At 40.2% G+C, this 21,254-nt stretch overlaps 1 protein-coding gene across 1 annotated transcript; it reads left to right on the forward strand.

Moving 5' to 3' along the window:
- The first annotated feature begins 12,581 nt into the window (after positions 1-12,581).
- LOC131256972 (BTB/POZ domain-containing protein At2g24240-like) lies at positions 12,582-14,929 on the forward strand. The gene has a single exon (XM_058258094.1). The coding sequence runs from the start codon at positions 13,308-13,310 to the stop codon at positions 14,628-14,630; it is 1,323 nt and encodes a 440-aa protein (XP_058114077.1). The 5' UTR covers positions 12,582-13,307; the 3' UTR covers positions 14,631-14,929.
- Positions 14,930-21,254: the final 6,325 nt, after the last annotated feature.

Below are 21,254 nucleotides of genomic sequence, written 5' to 3' on the forward strand. Positions count from 1 at the left end.
ATATTTATATGAGTGGTAATAATTCTATGAACGGTTTGAATGGAATATAAATACAATGGTCAGCTCTAAGAAGGTTTTAACGGTGGACGTTGTTGTTCCCACTGTTTTGATGGTGTGGCCCACCTGAGTCCTGGATCTACATGATTTTTAGCATCCTGTCCTATTGTGGTCTTTCAAAACAGATGGACGAAGTTGATTTGCCTGGGACATATCTGTGGACCCCACACAGCCAATCCGCTCCCGGATGGAGGATACTAAAAAGAGAGTAAAAAACTCCCCGATTGGAATATGCCTTTGACAGTTTTATTCTTTTTAATTTGAATATGGACCACTGTTTTGTGGGCCAATGATAGAATCTTCTGATTTTGAAGACTTGTTTTTTTTTTTTTCTTTCGGATATCAGCCATCCATGATGAAGCCCATCACATCAATGGCTTGGATTACTGTAACATCAGCCCAAATCCAACATCTAAGTAAAGAAAAAGCAACATTGCCTGATGTACGGTAGCAAACGAGCTTTCCTAAGCGCGCATGCGCATGCAATAAAACTCCACGGTACACCACACGTGGCAACATGGTACACATGTGCGAGATCTAATCCATCCACCAGATCCAATCAGCGTATGAACTCCAACATTGCAAACATCTGAATGGTTTACAAAACTTCATCCAAGTTTTTCAGAGCCGTACATTTGTCATGCAAACTACGGCCCACCTGATCAGTGGATAAACCTGATTCTTGGACTATGACATCAATACCATGGTACCATTCTGATTGATGGATCAGATCTTCCATGCTGGCACGTGTGTGGCGTGTACAAGAGCATTATTGCACATCATGCGTGTGAGCTTAGCAAACCACTCGCTTTAATTTCTAGCAGTTCAGATCGTTTTCATATCTGAGCAAGATGTAATGATGATATTTGGGTTCCAGTCAGTTGCTTTGCCACTACAGCTTTCTTGTGGGCCCCACGGTGCTTCCTGCCATTCCCACCTCTTTAACCTTCATGGCCCACCTCGTTTTGTATTCTATTTCAAATATGCTAAAGCGACCCGCGTGAGGAGAGATTGGATATAAGTCATTCAGGGAACATATGCCCCCACACCTGCAAGATACCAGCCATTCATTAGGTGGACCCACCATAAGCATGGCCCATGTCAGAGGATGTGGACCACTGCCTGGGGCTCTGAGGGTCCACTGTGATGTATGGCTTTTATCCATACTTTCCATCCATTTTTACATGTCATTTTAGGTTATAATCTTGAAAATTAGGAATATACAATGCTTAAGTGGACCACACAATGGGGATTAAACGCCTACCATTGAAAACTTCAAGTTTTTTTTATCAAGGTGATATTTGTTTTTTTCTTTTTTCCCTTAATCCAGGTCTGTACGATGTTATGAACAGGTTGGATGGAAAATAAACATCATAGTGAGCCCTAGGAAGCTTTCAACGGTGGGCATCATTAGAACCGGTACTTCCTGTGGTGTGGTCCACTTGAACATTGGATCTGACTCATTTTTTGAATTATACCCTAAAATGGTATTAGAAAACAGATAGACCGTGTGGATAAAGGCCGTACATTACGGTGGCCCCGTCTGTCCTGTGTCAGATAAAAATCAGGTTGGAATACATGACGCCGAAAGTGGTTCGAAAAAATAATGCACCTGATGAGTGGACAAGCATAATCCTTTTGACTATGACATGTGCAAAAGGGGCCCACCTGATGAATAGTAAAAAGCATGCCATGATGGCACTTGCGTGTGAGTCACGGCCTAGATTTTCTCATTTTATAAACATTTAATTTGGAAAAACCACTTGGATTACTTGCAACCTTTTGCCAAATATCAAACTCATGGATGTGGCAAAATTCAATTGTTTGAAGCTCTTTCTACGCACAAACTCAGTCCGTCTTCCTTGGAAGCAGGGGCTCTGTGGGGCCCACTGTGATGTATGATTTTTATCCACACCGCTCATCCATTTTACCAGATCATTTTATGGTGTTGTCCCAAAAATGAGACAGATCGAAAAATCAAGTAGACCACACCACAGGATGAAGCAGTAATAATGACACCCACCGTTGAAACTTTCCTAGGGCCCACCGTGATGTTTATTTTCCATCCAACCCGTTCATAAGGTTAAAAATAAAAAAAATAAAAAAAAAAAAAAACGGGGATCAAAGTAAACCACAAATTTCATCTTGATCTAAAACTTCTGTGGCCACCAAGAAGTTATTAATGGTGCGAGTTCATTTCCAACCGTGTGGTCCGGTTGAGACTTGGATATGCCTCATTTTTTGCATAATATCCTAAAATAATATGAAAAAATGTACGAGCGGTGTGGATAAAAGTCATACATCACAGTGGGCCCCACAGAGCCCATGCCTGGACCGATTCTGTCCAGGCGAGTGCAGGACGCAATCCGCTTCCCTCTTCTCTGAGCGATTAACCCATTAAACTCATATACCATTAAATAATCATATCAGGTTTGGAGTAAATCTCATTGTCAGTAGAATAATATATTACTACTAGTAATATATTAGTGTTTTATTTAACAAGATTCCCGCCAAAGTACATGCACCATCCACTGAAATATAGTAAATCTGTTGGTCCACGGAAGGATTCGCCGATCCAATATTTTAAGAGCTTGAAATGTACATGCAGGTTATCATTTTGTTTAATTGGGTCCCATAATTCAGTGATTTAAACTGTTTACGGTCCTCACCGAAGACGGCTAATGCACCAACAAATCCTAGCCCTTAAATAGGTGGCACAACAAATAAATGTTACGATAGAGAAGTCGGCAACCGTTCACATACATGAAAAAGGCCAACCATTCTATGCTAGGATCTTGCAAGTTGGAGGACTTTGGGGGGTGGGCCATCCAGGGTGTGGCCCACCATATCAACTGTTTGGATTACCTAGACATGGACTCCACTTGCATAAAATGAATATTGAATGAACCTTCAAGAAGCACACAAAGACGAATCAAGCAAAGTATTTTAACAGCATAATCAAGTCCAATCACAAAGACTTTGAATTTAACGTGGAAAAACTCTTTCAGGAACCATGGCATAAAGCAATAGATATGCACTATGATATCAAAAAAGTACAAGACAAAGATTATTCGATTCGAACAAGCCTCAAATCACCCAAGTTATACTATTGAAACCCTTGGAATGAATTAGAAAGATGTTGATACACCCTATTCTCGAAGACAACCATATATGTAGTCTCTAGGCGAATAACAATCGAAATAAAAAACAAATCATGCACTAACGCGATTCTGCGTAATTTTTGTGCGATCATTCGATGATACCTTGGATGTCACTTTGATGGCATCGAACAAAACACCAAAACATTCCAGCGACTAAACATGGATTTTTTAAAATTTCTCGATAGCACTTTGATGGGACTTCGATGTTGTCGACGACTTGTTGATGACATCGAACTCATTTCAATGGTATTGAGCAAGACACTTAAAGTATCCAGTAACCAATTGTGAAATTCTCAGATTTTTCCGATGGCATCGAGCTGTCATCGATAGACGATTGATTTACAGATTTAAGACATCAATAAACAATATCCACCATGTCTTCAATCTCCAATCTTTGTACCTTTTTGTCTCTTCTCTAATCCTGCCTTGCATCATAGTTCAACCATTGCTTCTCGTACATTTTCTGTCTTCCTTTTACGCCTTCGCCAAGCCCAGAGAAGTTGCACAGAACTTGAACTTCTCTAAGGGAACTACCTTATTAAACTGTTCACCGGATTCACGCTCATGTGAATCTTTTCCAGAGTCACACCTCCTTCCTTAAGCACTTGTCGGATAAAATGGCGACGAACATCAATGTGTTTAGTACATGTGTGATAAATATAATTTTTAGCCAAATTAATCACGCTTTTGCTGTAACAATTTATTGGCACAACTTCTTGCTAAAGCCCCAACCGATTTATCATCCCCCTCAACCAAACACCTTCCTTAAATGCCTTTGTCACTGCATATACTCAGCTTCGATTGTGGAAAGAGCCACTACAGACTGAATCTTCGATATCCAACTGATCGTTCAACCCGTTAGCACAAACGAATAATCAGAAGTCAACCTTCTACTGTCCACACTGCCCATGTAATCAAAATCTACATACCCTATTAAGTTTGCCCCTGATTTTTCAAAAGATAAGACATAGTCCTGCATATCTTGAATATATCGAAGTAGTCATTTTACAACCTCCTAGTGTTGCTTTCCGGGGTTAGACATGTATCTGCTAATAACACTCATATCATGTGAAATATCTGGTTTCGTATAGACCATGACATACATCAAACTGTCAACCACATTTGAATAAGATACACGAGACATAACCTGCTTTTCCTAATATATGTTTTAGGACATTGTTATTAGAAAAGCTTGAAGTGAGCCGCATGGGGAACGCTGACCGGCTTTACTTTGTCCATGCCATAATTGATCAATACTTTCTCAAGATATTCTTCATGTTATAACCAAAGTTTGCTCCTCTTCCTATCTATGTATGTATCAATGCTGAATCTTGAATGTTCCTGATAGTTGAGTCTTCAATAAGTCGATCTCAAACATATTATGACTGACTATCATCATGTCATGGACATACAACACCAGGATTATGGCTTTGCCACCACTCAGTGTCTTGAAATAGACACAATGATCATACTCACTCCTAGTAAACTTCTGATTTATCATAAAAGGAATAAATTTTTTGTAACACTACCTTAGTGACTGTTTCAGGCCGTATAACAATCCATTCAACCTGCCAACCTTGTTCTTTGCCCCTTTTATATCGAATCCCTCTGGTTGCTTCATGTAGATCTGCTCTTCTAATTTTCCATGTAAGAAGGCAGTCTTCACATCCATCTGTTCCAACCTAACATCATATTGGGCAAACAACGCCAACACGAATCTGATAGATACTTGCTTCACAATCGACATAAATATCTCAGTGAAGTCGACACATTCCCTATGAGCGTATCCCTTCTCTACTAACTTTGCTTTGTACCTATCATGTTTTTTCTTGAATATTCACTTAAACTCGATAGCTTTTCGACTAACAGGAAGCTCCACCAGCTCCCACGTCTCGTTCTTATGCAAAGAGTTTATCTCATCATCCATCACTGCTTTCCACTTCTTGGCATCCGGCTCATTAAGAGCCTCCTTAAGAATAGACAGATCCCCTCATCTGTAATGAGGACATATGCGATATTTGAGTCATTCGTATATCTCGTCGGTAACTTACGATTCCACGGCGAATTCCTTCTCATAGGTGGTTGTCTTTGCCTTTTATTTTATTTTATTATCATGTTCTAAAATGAGCTTTAAAAAAAGGAATGGACGGCATGGATATAAGCTACCTGCATTGTGGATCCACTGGAGCTGTGCTCCATAGTGTAATGACATGGCAAGATTTGATTGGTGGGGACTGCATTGTCAAAGATGGGGCGTATCTGACTGCATACGATCCACCAATCAAATCTCACCACATCATCACACCACAGCTGAGGGTGGTGAGGGCCTCCCTATCTAATCTATGTCGGATAAAAATCCAGTGAGCCTGGATCAGTTGAGTGAATGTCCAAGGGTCCCAAGGTGGGTCCCAGTGCAACAGGGAGCCTCTATAACAACTAATGCTATGAGAGCACCGGTGCATATCTCGCGAAGAAAATTAATTCTGGTGAGAGCCGTTTAGGTGCGGCCTGGCCCCACCCAATATGGTGCAGCCCTTATGGTGGGGCCCACCTTAATATATATGTCAATATCCACACTGTCTGTCTGTTTTGCCAGGCATAAGTTAAAAAATGAAGTAGATCCAAATCTTAGGTGGACCATAGCTTAGGAAACACTGACAAATGAATGCCCACCGTTAAAAACTTTCTAGGGCCCACCTTAATTCCCACCCCCTAAATGTTTATACATCCAACCTGTTGACAAGGTCACAGGGATCTAGATGAAGGGAAGAAAACAAATGTTAGCTTGATTCAAGAATTTCATGGCCCACAATAAGTTTTTAATGGTCAATCACCGTTTGTTTTGTCTGTGATGTGGTCAGCTTTAGATTTACCGAGAGGGATTTGGTGCAGCCCCAGCCTCTCCCAACAAGGTGTGGCCCTGATCGTTGTGCCCACCTTGATGTATGCATAGTGTATCCAAGCCATTCAACTGTTTTGTCGTCTCATTTTATTGCATGAGGCCAAAAATATATCCGATCCAAATCTTCAGTGGACCACACCATACGAAACAGTGGTGAATGACCATTAAGAACTTCTTGTAGGCCACAAAGTTTTGAATCAAGCTGATACTTGTTTTTTCCTTTCATCTAGGACCATGTCACCTTATCAAAAGGTTGGATGGCATATAAACGTTACGTTGGGCATTAAGGTGGGCCTTAGTAAGCTTTCAATGGTGAGCATTCAATCACTGTTGTTTCCTATGATAAGGTCCACCTGAGATTTTATTCTGCTTTTTTTTTTTTGCTCATGCCTTAAAATGAACCGGCAAAACAGATGCACAGTGTGGATATACAGTTCAAACGTCTAGGTGGGTCCCACGGTCACTGCTACATCAATGTTGGGGGAGCCGGGGCGCACTTAATCCACTCCCAATTATACTAGCCCTACACGCATCCCTCTACACAGGCACCTTCACATGCCCACATGCAAACCTGACAAGCGATTGGGAATGTCAGCTGTGGTGCCTGTTGACCCAATACCACAAAACAATTAAATTATCAAGTGCATCACTATAATTACTTCAATTGAATAATTTGGGATGTAAAAAAATTGTCAATGTAAATCAATAGTTAAAAATTGTCGGTTAGTCACTCCGATGTGATCCTATGTTTAGGGGCCATTTGAGACTTGAAATTTCATCATTTTTGGAATAAAGTATATATTTCAACAGGCTTATTACAACCATTGTGTTAAATATTATATACATACACTAATTAGAGATTTTACAGTTGATTTAGTAATTAAATTCAAACCTCCATGAATATATTATGCACAGTTACTTTTAGATTAAGGAATTCTCATTCCAAAGGGCCAAACACAGTTCAAGTATTCTCAATCAAGGGGTTCCAAATCCAAGCTCCCAAACAGGCCCTAAGCTTCATCTAAAGCTTTCATGGCTAATTGAAGTTTTCAATGGTAGGCATTCAATACCTACTATTTTCTACGATGTGGTTCACTCGAGCTTTGGATGTGATCTAATTTTGGGCTCATATGCTAAAATGAACAGGCAAAACATATAAACAGCAATGATCATGGTGGCCCCACAGAGTCTGATCACTAAGATATTAGTGGTGTTGGGTCACCGCGGCCTCGTTTTGAAGGAGATCGGATTAGGTGTTACCCGGGTAAGTGTGGTCCACTTGAGATTTGGGGACCCAACACTAAAATGAGCTGGTAAAATGGATGGACGATGTGGATGAAACACATACTGTAGGCTTTACAAAGCTCGGTCCACATCAATGTGGGACCATGCCCTAAAATGAGATCTGAAAACTGATTGACAGTGTCGATATACAACACATACGTTAAGGTGGGCCCCACAGTGAGGCCAACACCCACTAAGGTTTAGTTACCCAGTAACACATGATCCGCTTCCCTGAAAAGATGGTTGTATTCATGAACTATGCCACCTGATAAGGTGGAAAATTAGTACATTGAATGTGGACCATTAGCCTATTTCAACCACTCGTTCTTTTCATCCAGGGGTGTCTGCCGATGATCAGAGCAGGTTGAATTTTTCTACGGTTATCTCTGTGGTGGGACCCACCTCATGTAGGAAGCAGATTACCACACACTAGCTATATAGCTGGTGTATTGACGTCAGCAAGTTCTATGGGTCCCATAATGAGTTATGTGTTATATCCAAACTATCCATCCATTTTGTGAGCCCCTAGTATGGCTTGAGGTGAAGAATAAGACATATCTAACTATAAAGTGGACCACACTGCAAAAAGAAGTAGGGGATTAAACATCTACCATTGAAAACCTTCTGGGGTTAAAGAAGTTTTGGATCATTATGAAATTTGTTTTTCCTCTTTATCCTAGTCTCTGTGATCTTATGAATAGAATAGATGGAAGGTAAACGTTATAGGGAGCCCTATGATTTTTTTAACAGTGAAATCAGTATCTCCGCTTTTATTTGTGGTGTGGTCCAGTTGATCTTTGGATATGATTCATTTTTTTTGGATAATGCTCTAAAATGATCTTGAAAAATGTATGAACGGCGTGGATATAATAAATACATCATTATGGGGCCCATGTAACTTTGATCTCCTTCGAACCTTTCATACAACTCGGAGCTCGACGAGCGTTAGCTGGTGTACAGTACACCAGCCAACCAAGGAGCCGATGACCAGAAAATGATCAGAGATCCAAAATTAAGGGACGAAAATAGGCAATTAAGATTATCCCAATTTGTGTAATCTTCACCCTGCCATGAATCCACTGTGGGGCCCACAACTTGGACCGCTTGGATTGGCGTTCACGATGCTGTGGACGTGGCAACTGCATTTGTTACTAAGGACAAATTAGCGGTTGTGATTTGAAGTCCTACCCATTGATAATCATCACTTAAATTCCGCGTCTTTTTGGGCCCAAATCCAACCGATGAGAAACGACTCGAAACGACTCCCGGTGTTGACACGCTTTCTTCTCGAGAAAAAACCTATTATACTCAGGTAGGCTGTGATAGTTGATGCAAAGGCACTTAAAAATTGCACACGTGTTATAATAGTAAGTCAAATTAAACCGTCCAAATTATAAATATGTACCATGAAAAAAATATAAGCTTATTTGATTATATGATTATCTGCTTGGTGGACATGTATTGGACGATTAAAATGAAAACCATCCAATGGTCCTATTTCCACAAGCAAGTGGTCACAAATCAGAGGTTAGGATTATTCAATGACTCTGATTCGGGGATTGTAACTTATTGAGAGTGTTTACCACAATTCATACAATTTAACTTGAGTTAATATTCGCACGTATACATTTTCTATGTGCCTGTGTATCAAGTGCCATACACCGCCTGAGTATTTAATTACTCCTCTTTTCTTTAGATAGAAGCGAGCAGCTGACTTTTCGTTGCGGTATTTAACTACTCTAAAGCAGCAACCCACCACACTAGTAACGAAAATGCCGAGGCGATTCGCGCGTGGAGAGCTTGAAGAGAGACTACCGTGTCAAACGTGCCAACGGAGCAATCATGTGATATCTTGACCGTTCATTAGGTGGGCCCACAGTGAATGAGAATATTTACAGTGAGAGAAATCAGATTGCACGCAGGGAAACTGAAACAAGATAGAGATCTCTCTCTTCCATACACTTTTCTCGGTGATGTATAAATCTGGGCCATCCACCTGAGTGGGCCATATCATGGATCCCACATGATTTAAAGATTTGCTTTTCTTCACTTCCTATGATGATGGATGCCAATAACAAACCATTTACCTTGCTTTGAAGGCCACAAACTGGATGGCTAGGATCCAAGCATGTTTTGAAGTTACCAACACCGTTGGATCAACTAGATGGACAGTCCCAAATGCACGGTAGACTCTATCTTCTATATCATCTCACCCAGATTGGACCACCTTTTCTTGACCGTACACCTTCCTCGAATACAATCAACGGTGCGCCGGCCTCAGTTTGGGACGCGACTTTCCTCCAACATATGTTGCACCTCTATAACAAGAACTGTGGGGCCCACTGCCATGTTTGCATGGCATCCAGTCCGTTCATCAGTTGCACTTATTGGGCCACCGTGATGTTCATGTGCCATCTGATCCGTTCATAAGGTGACTCCCACAAGAACGAAAGAAAAACACAAACATCCATCCAAAACTTCTGTCGCCCCTATAAAACAATGAACGTTGATTGTTTCCTACCCCTGTTTGTCCTAAGATAGGAATAGGCAGGGGCTCGGAGTAGCGACTGTGATGCATGCGTTTTATCCACACCGTCCATCATTTTTCTCTATTATTTTATGGTATGGGCTCAAAACTGAGGTAGATCCAAGACACAAGTGGACCACATAAAAGGGATTAAACTCTTACCGTTGAAAATTTCTTGGAACCCCCGTAGGTTCTGAATGAGCCGATATTTGTTGTTTCCTTCATCCAGGACTACGTGACTTTATGAATAGGTTGGATTGTAAATAAATATCACGGTGGGCCATAGAAAATTTCAACTATAGTGTGGTCCAGTTGATACCTAGACCTGCCTCAATTTTGAGCCTTTATCTTAAAATGACATGGAGAAATGGATAGACGGTGTGGATAAAACCCATACATCATGGTGGCCACTCAAAGCCCCTGTCCATTAATGTCAAGAAATTTTATAGTATTTTTGACCTTCAAGGTCTATGTTTGGGATCTTCATTTGAAGAAAAAAAATTCCATTGAGTGAAACTTCTGTTTGGTGGATTATGAAATTGTAATCAGCATGGCAGATTTCACAATTAATGATGGTCACCTATATACATATGTAACTTAAATATTGCGTGTAAAAGGTACATATGGATGAAAGATTAAACACATGCATCACAAGGAACCCACGTATGCTATGGATTTCAAAATTCACTAAAAATCTTGTTGTATCTCCTGGTGGGACATGATACCTAGATTAATCTAATGCAGATGAAATTCACATTAGACCACTGACAATTCCATACCACCTAATTTCATCAATCCCAAAGCAAGTGTGACGCACTTGAGTTTTAAATTTGCCTTAGTTTTCTTTTCAAATCACATCTGATTTGACCAACGTGATGATGGATTTGATGCCACACAAATATTCAGGTGAGGTTAGTAGGACTTTGGGTAAGGCTGCCCTAGTTTATACAACTCTCATCTCAAATTTTTGAGCTTAAGGCGCATGGTATTAGATAGGATTAAATGGGATGGAATGACATTTGATCCTATGCAAATTCCTTTTGATGTTTGGGGAGGATGAAAAGGGTTGGAATTAGGTGGTATGGAATTGTGTCGAATTTACAGGAATTTTGAAATCCATTACATATGATGGCCCTCACATTAAAGCATATATCCATGTATACCTTTTACACATGACATTGTTGGTTATACACATGATAGGAGGAATGCTCACTCGTGTACCTTCTTGGGTGAGCACCCTAGTGCACCTTTGCATACATCTTAGGCACATAATCTGAATGGTCCATGTGATGCAGCACTCCTTAAAACCTCATAAGCCTAACTTTTAGTCCAATACAAAACTTTGGTGGGCCATGATAAAAGTAAACAGTTTCCTTCATTGATTTGCATTTATCTTTTCTATAGCCTACTAGAGTTTTGGATCAAGTTGAAAATTGGAGTTATAAAATTTCAATGAGTGACGCATCATTTAGACCATTCATATTATATGCCTAAGACACTAGTGCAAAATTGTGCATGGCTGCTCACGTAATAATGTAGACAAGAAAACATTCCTCCTTAAGATTACATACATGTAGTAGCTACTTTCGTTGATTATAATTCAATAGTCCATCAATTAGGATTAGAAGGGATTCAATGGGAGTTTCAAATCCTTTGGTTGTTTGGTAGCATAAAGTAACTTGGGGGTTTCAAATTAGGGTGTTTCAAATCCTCAAAAGAGGGGGTTTGCAATCCACAGTAAAAGCTTGGATTACACCTAAAATCATTTCAATAGTTCAGGTGTAACATGTGTGTCACTATACACTATCATGTGTGTTACCATACACTATTATTCTATTGGGCACATTGTCTACTAATGATGGTCAACACCGTGCAAGCATTGTCCATGTAAATCAACAATTAAAAATTGTTGGTTAGTCACTCAGACATGATATTGTGCTTGTGGCCCATCTAGGGCCTGGAATTTCATTATTTTGACAAGGCATATATTTCAGTGGGCTTATCACAACCATTGTGTAAAAAATTATATATCTCACTTATTAGAGATATTAAAGTTAATTTAGTAATTAAATTCAAACCCTGGAAATATATACTTTTGGATTAAAGTTGATTCACACTCAGGAGTGACCAAACACACCAGGGAATTTCAAATCCAGGGGTTCCCAATCCAGGGGGTTTTTATTCCAAGGGGTTCCAAATCCAAGCTCCCAAACAGATAGGATTTCGCTTGATCAAGTGTTTTTCGCATTGCAGGAATTTTGTCCCAAAGAAGATCGGGATGCCAAAATACTATTATATTTCTAGATATACCATTTAATCAATTAGACTAAACAAGCAACCTGGCTAAATTGATGGATGGAGTTGACATTACACTAAGATCGCAGTGGGCCATCAGAGTTCTCTTGTGATGGTCCCGATAATAAGCATTTTAGGAAATTCACGTCCATCCGTTACAGGGTAAAGGCATGTTCAAGGAAATGGCCATTCATGAATGGACGTGATCTCGCATAGACCAAAGCAAGCACGTATGAAACGAATCTCCTACTTCAGTTTCCACTCGTGCGAATCGCCTCAGACTTTTCCTTTCAATCAATGAAGAAAGTTCAAAATCGTTGGGAAAGAAGACAAGACCAAAAGACACCACCCGAAGACAAGCGAAAAAAGAAAAAAAAGAAAAAGGAAGTAACCGATAAAAAAGAGACAGCCGAAAATTCGAAATCCAACCAGCTCCAAAAATCTCTGAATCCAAATCACCAAATCCCACATAATGAAAAACCCACCTCCAGAATCCCTCCCTCTCCAATACCCATATCTCATTTTCTTCGATTTCATTCGGATTCCTGTCTAATCTCTTCGATTTCCTCTCTCCCCCTGGTTTGTTTCTTCGGAAATCATTGATATTTGAGACTGCAAATCTTTGATTTTTCTTCTTATTTTGCTGTTTCTATCTAAGAATTTACTGCTTTCTCCAATACCCAGATCTTAGTTTTTTCGATTTCGATATGCAATTTCTCATCTTATTCCTTCAATATCCAATACCCAGATCTTAATTTCGTTGATTTCGGTCGGATTATCTCTGGAAGCCTCATCGATTTTATCTGTTTTCTTGCGTTTTCTTTTGCTGCAATTCGCATTTATTTTAGATTTCTCATCTTCTTAATTCTCCTTTCTTTGCTTTCATCAGCAGAAGTTTATTCATGTACTACCCAACAATCAGATCATAGTTTCTTCCTTTTCGTCGGTTTTGCCCCCCCTCTCTCTGTCTCAAATTCATAAAAATCAGATCAGTATCTTCATATCTATTCTTCAGTTTCCTGCTTTGTCTCTGTTTCTTCCTAAATCCTATCTGGGTTTTTTCCAATTTGATGTTAAAACAATGGCAGTTCAAAGAGATAGGGTGAGATTCAATGTGGGCGGAAAGATCTTTGAAACAACCTTGACAACTCTCGCCAACGCCGGCCGCAATTCGCTGCTCGGAGCGATGCTCGACGAGGACTGGAACCTACCATCCGACAGGCCGGACGAGTACTTCATCGATCGGAATCCGGCATGCTTCTCCGTCCTCCTAGACCTCCTCCGCACGGGCGAGCTTCACGTCCCACCGAAAATGTCCGAGAAGCTCCTCTACCGGGAAGCCTCCTTCTACGGCCTGCTCGATCATGTGCGCTCCGCAAAGTGGGGCCCGTTCGATGGCAACCGTCTTCGTCTCTCCAGCTCGGTCGCCGGCCAGGCCCCAGGTGATGGCACTGCAATCCGCGCCGGCCCTGATGGCGGATGCTGCGTCGCTCACGGCAGCATGGTCCATGTCTATGATTGGATGCTCGAAGAACATCCCCCAATCAACCTCGACTACCAACGGGTCAATGATGTGGGCTACATCGATTCAGAGAGCATTGTGATCAGCGCTTGTGAGAGGCTGGGTCGCGGCGATGGAGGGATGGGAGCTTTCAGTTCGAGGACTGGCGATCTCAGGCACAAGTTTCAGGTAAGTCATGACAATCAATTGAAGAGCTATACTGCTGGAGCTTTGAGTTTTAGCACAGATTATAGAATTTTTGCTAGCTGTAGAGGTAGGAGCAATGAGTATGGGATTGGAGTGTGGGATCAGATGATAGGAAAACCGCTTGATTTCTTGTATGAATCTCCTGGCTGGTCTCTTGGTGATGCTGATAAGCTACAATGGCTGCATGGAAGCAGCTGTTTGATGGTTGCTACCTTGTTTCCTAGAAAAGATAACTGTTACATTAGTCTTTTGGACTTCAGAGATAAGAGCATGGTTTGGTCCTGGTCTGATATTGGGGCGCCGAGGACCGTCGATGAGAAACGGGTCCTTGATGCCATTGCAATGGAGGAGAATGGATCGATCTGCGTCGTGAACCAGCACGATGATCTGGGGTTCTTGGACTTGAGAAGTAATGGTGGGAGTGTGAGGTGGAGCTCGCGGAGCCGGCTTCTGAAAGGCAACATGCCTGATGAGCTGTGCTACCCAAAGCTGGCAGCCCATGGTGGGCAGCTGTTTTCATCGATGAACGATAGCGTTTCGGTGTTCTGTGGGCCGGATTGGGTGTTGACGTCGAGGCTGAGGAGGAGCTATGGAGGGTCGATTTGTGATTTCTCGATCGGGGGCGATCGGTTGTTTGTTCTTCACAGTGAGGAGAATGTGTTTGATGTGTGGGAGACTCGGCCTTCGCCGATATAGATTGTGGTTTTTTCTAATTTGGTTTTTTTTTTTTCTTCCTGGGTTTTTTCTAATGGATTGGAAGATTAGAATCTCCTGCTTTATAGAATTAAAAAAAGGGTAGTTAGATTAGTTGTTTGTGTAAAGAAAAAACATAGGAATGATTTGATTTGGAGGTTTGACTGCTTGATTCTATTACAGATTGATTTTGGAATGAGGGTGTTTGTGTCATGTGATTGTGAGGAATTGAGTAGTTTTTAGTTGGGATTGTGTTTTCATTGTGATAACTGATTGCTTAACTACCACAATTTTGAATTTTAGACATTCTCTTTGTACTTGTTTTCATCCAAGATAAATGTTACAGTTGATGTAGCTGACAAGCACTCAGCTGCATTTGGAAGCATGACCAATCGAAACATCGATCTGGACCGTCATGGCCCACCAAACAAAGATCATGCAGATTGGGGGAACTTATACTTCTAACCCATATACATTAAAATATATAAAAGGTCCATATATAGTTCAAAAGCACAAGAACTCAAAGACATGTTCAGCTGGGTTAGGTGGATTCAAAGACTCGGGCGAGTCTTCACTTGACTCAACTCAGTATCTGATAATTAATTTTGATAATTTTATAACATTTTTCCTAATTGTATTACATTTCAAGAAAAATATTTATAACTAGTCTATGGTGTGCTGGTTAAAGACGGCAATGTGCCCCCGAGAGGTCTCGGGTTTGAACTTCCCGTCTGTCATTCTTCATAATGGCTTGATTCTGGTGAGTGACTCAGTTCGAGTCATCCTAACTCATTAGGGGTGCAACTCGGGCGGGTTGGGAGTTGGGGGTTAGTCAAGCCCAATGCCCAAGAGGACCCAACCCAACCTGAATTCCAACCTGAGGTGCCCAACCTGAACCCAACCCAAGGTCCTTTATACTCAACCCAACCAACCCAACTTTGTCCAACCCGACCCAATCAGGTGTGATTATTCCCACCCTGACCCGACCCAACCCAACTAGAATTTGATCAACCCAAACCCAACCTAACCCAAATTGAAATTGGGTTGGCAATGTAGAGCGGGTCGTGGATAGTTTCATGGCCAAGATGGATCATAAAAGGCCCGGTCGACGCCAGAAGTGATCTGGACCGTCAGACCTTAAATCAGGCGTATCTCGCAATCTGGAATGAGTTATCTGATATAAAATATATGATTTTGGGGTAGGACGAGCTAATTTAGCCACCTAACCTTGCTACGCCGGGTCTAGTAGACATCATGATCGTCTATAAATAGTAAGTCGCGAATTTTAGGAGTTATAGTTGTAGTTTGATTATGAAATTTCTCCCATTGCTTAGTATCCCTATTTAAAGGGTTGTAAACTCATTTATTTTATTCATCAATTAAAAAACGAATTTTATAGAATTTATTTATATTTTCCTTGCTTTTTCCTTGGATTTGAGAAGTCTTGTGAGGAGTCCAGAGAAGCTCCGTGAATTCGGAGTAGTTATCCTTGAGGAAGACGGTGATTGACCTTGTCATGTTCATCCCTGTGTCAGTTGACGCCTTTTCAACCAGAACCAAACCTGAGGAGTGAGGACCTTGCAACTCTACAAGTCATGTCGACTGAGTCATGGCTGAGTTTAGACTGAGTCACTCAGAGATTCAAATCGAGTCCCTGAGTTTTAACTATGGTCCCATCATCAACCTAGAGCATCCATTTGGTAGGCCCCACATGGGATTGCTTGCCTTACAAGAATTACTTTGATCTGACCATCTTTAACCAATGCATCCATGGCTTGGAAAATAAAATGGACGGTCTGATCAAATGTATGACCTTTTCATGAGTGCATCAGGTGCACAAGACCATGTTTCTTTATCCATTTCCAAAGGCTGGATTCTGCTTTTCTTCCCTACCTTCTCTTTTTTAAAAGATGGCTGTTGAATGTTTCAAATCCTCTTCTTTCTTTTTTGGTAGCTTTGGCTACTTTAGCTCAACTGCTATATTTGTTCATGTTTGGCTGAAAAACAACTTCAACTATTGAAAAAAGAAGAAGAAAAAGAGAGATTTCTTTCCCAATCACGTGAGTGGTTACAGCTGCCAACTTCGACCATCCCATGTAATTAATTTGAATAAAAGCTGATAAAGTCTGCCATAGATTCGGATTGTGAGGCCAACACAGGATAGCTTGCTGATGTTCCTGACATGATTTGATTAGGCCATATGCAATGACAGAGATGAGGCCCACACAAAGCATGTTTGCATGGGCTTTGTGGAGCCAACTCTGAAGTTTTGTCAGGTCATTTAAGGCACGAGACTAAAATTAGACGACGCTGATTGTGTCCTACCCCGCTAGTCTCTAGCCACGAACGGGCAGTTCCGTGGGCAGGCCCATTACAATTTATCTACCCCATTCATCCCTTTTCTAATATCATTTTAATGTATGTTCAGATAAAAATTGAGGCAGATCTAACTCATACCACACCACATATGACTCTTGTACTTAATGTAACTTACATTTGATATGACTCTTGTTTTTAATGCAATTTACATTTGATGGGGCAAGGATTAGATACTGACCATACGGGTAAACACATTGTTTGAGTAGACAAGGACAAGCCTGTATGCTACTGGCCTACCTGTAAGGTGATCCGTAAGTTTGTGGGTCCTTGTTCTGTTATCTTTTTCAAACCCATATGGTGATCAGTCAGTTCGTGGGTCCTTGTTTTGTTATCTTTTTCAATGTTATCCAGCTTTTTCAAGGATTGTTGGACTGGTAGAGTCCCTTGATATACATTGGTACACAATCTTGTAATGGTTGCTTCTGTAATATATTCTCCCATGGTAAAATCAAGTTCAGAAATAAAGCTGACCACTTGCTCTAAAAGCTCGAGCCTCTTATATATTCTCGCACGGGGAATTAGGAAAATCAAATATATTTGATGCTCTCAGGATTCGAATACAAGAGATTCCACTTTGATATACCATATTAAACAATCACTTACTCTAAAAGCTTAAGTAGTTAGAGGATGGTGTATCAATGTATATTAATGGACTCTAATACTCCAACAAAGATTATACACCTTAGATAAGGAAAGGAAAAAAAAAAGAACAATACTTATAATGATTGCCATTAATGGTTGTCTTTGAAGTTTGTTGGATGAAGAATGTAAGATGATGGCAATTAGGCCAAGTTTCAAGACTTGAACTTAATTTACTAATGAAAGTGCTCAATAGGTCCAAAATCGAGAGCTTACTACATTTTGATGGGGTGGGGCAAAGGCACTACGGCTCATGGTCATGCTTGATGGAGACTTTTCATCCCAATCCATCATCAGTATGCTCACACAAGATGACCACAAAATAAAGATAATAACCACGGATTTGTCCTATAACTCAATTGGGTATTGAGATCTATGGCCAACAAGGGTATTGAGATCTATGGCCAACAACTCTTCCTTGGCGAATGTTATGTTCACTTTAGAGTCCCCATAGATGATTATAGAAATTCACTAATTTTACCCATCTTATATACATTTAATGTACTCCCAGATATTAATTATAGTAATGTACCCGGTCTATCTTAGGCCCATAGCCATCATAATCTACAATCAAGATCGCCCTATCATTAGATACCATCCATATCGTTAGTTTTATAAAATTAACACTGGTTTTCCATGGCACAATTCCAATAACATGGTAGCGTGGAAGAAATGAAATGTGGCATGTGGCAGGGCAATGCACAAATCCAGTCTGCTCATATATAATGCCTTAGCATGGATAGTTTAAATATCAAGAATCATAACAATTAGGCAATCCTAACCATCTTCTTTTTGTCTATTTAATTAATGATGTAAAATGAAATTAGTTACTTGTCAAATATGTAGTGGGATGAACCATAGAAAAATAATAGATGTAGGGGTGTACATGAACAGAGTTAGCTCGGTTAGCTCGCTCGACTTGACTCGACTTGAAAAAGCTCGATTCGACTCGGTTTGAAGCTGAGTTTGAGCCGAGTCGAGCTGATTTTTTTGAGCTTGAAAAAATTTTCAAACCGAGTTCGAGCTTGCCCAAGCTCGACTCGACTCGGATTGAACCCCAACCCAAATTGAACGTAGATCGAACTAGTTCGGTGACTCGGTTACTTTGACATTGATGTTGCTCACAAAGTGTTTGATGAAATGACTCAACGAAGTGTTGGCTAGTGGTAAGGAAGGTATGTATATGAAACAAATACCATTTTTCCTTGATTTTGATGTTGCCTATAAGGTATTTGATGAAATACTTTGCTGCTGTTTTACATACAATGAGAAATTGAAAGTGCCCTGTATGTGTTTGTGAAAATGCCACAGAGGATCGATTTTGGCTCGAACGATGCTCGAATTGCCCCAAGCTACTGACCGAACAGAGCCGCTGACCGAACCAAGCCGAGCTGGCCAGTCAGGCTCGAGGACCGAGCCGAGCCGAGTTCGAGCTGGGGTTAGCTAGCGGCCGACCCAAGTCGAGCTGAGGTTAGCTAGCGGCCGACCCAAGTCGAGCTGAGGTCAGCTCAACTCGGTGTACACCCCTAAATAGATGGGATTATCTTATGTTTTTATTTTTAAAACATAGTCATCCATCTTATTGATATGGATGGACCCAATCAATAATATCACCCAGCCATGTATCTTATAAAAAGATGGCTGTTCTACCCCATCTTTTTCTCAATTTTTGAGCGACAGTGAAGTGTGAACTGACAATGGGCGTACTAACAAGCTATTTAAAAAAAAAAAAAAAAAAAACATTTCACAATTTTACCAAAGAAATGGGCAGTTGATAACTGCAACTGTATCAAATTTTGTGGTACTGCTGCCCCCTTTCTTGACAACATGATACCTTTTTAGAAAATCTATACCATCAAAGAGATAGGCCCCACTATGAACGTCATCTTTGTAAAAAATGAAGCTAATTCACCATTTAGGTGGGCTATGTTTGTAAGTCGAGTCAAACCAACGGCTATCCATTGATTCTAACATTGTGGCCCATTTGATGAGCAAAATAGGTTTATTTTTGAGCCAGGCGATCTTTGTAGCGACGAACCCTACCCTTTGAGTGGCAGTGATGTACGACAATAGTGGCATGTTAGTGGAAAATATGGTAAGGTGCCACAAGTCACCCATGGGATTTCACCATCTACGGGCGTTTGGCACACGGTATTAGATGAGATTAGGAGGGATAGAATTGCACCTGGTCCCATGCAATTCCATTTAGCATTTGGAGAGGATGGGATTAGGTGGGATAGAATTGCATTTAGTCCCATGGATTGGTCCCATGCAGGATTTCTGTGGATTTTGAAATCCACTACACGTGTGGGCCCTACGTTGATGGATGTATTTATCCATGCCGTCCATCCATATCCACTGTTTACACGTGACATTATTGTTATATATGTGTACAAGTGAGCGACATATGTTGCAAAGTTGGTCCTTTGATTACAATTCCATGGTCCACCAAACATGATTTTGCTTAATCCATTGTTTTCCCATAGCAAAAAGTTTATTCCAAACATGGGATTGGATGGCTACAATACCATGGTATTTCCAAACATGCAATCATTAAACAATAATGATGTTAATCCCATCTAATACTATTCAATTTCACGAACCAAACACCCCTAGAGTCTATCACTGAGGTAAGGATTTGAACCTGTTTTATGATTTTTACTTAATCATCCTTGAAATCTCAAACTTTTTAAGGATACATGTTTAAATTTAAAAGGTTAAACAATTACCAAAAGAAACTCTAATAGCTAAATTTTTAAAAAAAAAGGCATTTATGTAATTTCATGGGGTCGATGAAAATGAAATACTTACATAAAAAATCCAAAAGAAAAAAAAAAAGAAAAAAAAAGAGAGGAAAAACTAGGAAAACAAGGCTATGAAATTATTTTAAAATGCCCTTAATATTTGGAAGCATTATAAATTACTTTACAACAATTTTTTTTATAATAATTTCATAGGGGCAATGAAAATAAGAAGGGTTGAGCTTTTAAGAGCAGCATAGGTTGTAAAGTAAGGATGCGGATTTAGTCCAACAAGCATCCAGCGATATGGAACCTATAGTGAAAAAGTAAAGACTCCTTGCATGAAATGTCATTTTTGCAATTTTCATGTGGGTCCTATGCCTATACATGCGCTTGCAAATGGTGCCTTTTCATTCGATATAATCCGTTCAGGTGGGAGGATGGATCAGTCGATTGCTTCTTTTTCTCTTATGTTAAAACCCAAGAAAATTTGAACAAATGTAAAAATAAAAAATAAAAAATCTACGAAACTTCAAATAAGACGCGACAAGGTTAAAAAAATTAATAATAAATGAAAATTTGAAAAACTGTGGATGGTAAAGCTTCACAGTCCAAGTTCACTAATAACATCTATAGAAGACAATCTTCAAACTTCTTTTATGTTTTTGCAACTTTTCAATCTCTAAATTTGCATCTAAAGGGGAGAAAGAGCAGAAGATCAACAACACAAACTCTTGTATAATGGTGCTTCTTGTATATATCTAGTTTACATCCATGACATTGCTCTAACCGGCAATCACAAGTTGATCTTTTCTTTCATTGACTGCAGTACCCCAAAAATTTCCGAAATTGAAAGATCTTACCCACA

The sequence above is a fragment of the Magnolia sinica genome, chromosome 9 (assembly GCF_029962835.1).
Source record: "Magnolia sinica isolate HGM2019 chromosome 9, MsV1, whole genome shotgun sequence".
Taxonomy (NCBI): domain Eukaryota; kingdom Viridiplantae; phylum Streptophyta; class Magnoliopsida; order Magnoliales; family Magnoliaceae; genus Magnolia; species Magnolia sinica.

Bases quoted from the DNA above. Each gene is read 5' to 3' on its own strand.
- LOC131256972 (XM_058258094.1), top strand. From the start codon at position 13,308: ATGGCAGTTCAAAGAGATAGGGTGAGATTCAATGTGGGCGGAAAGATC.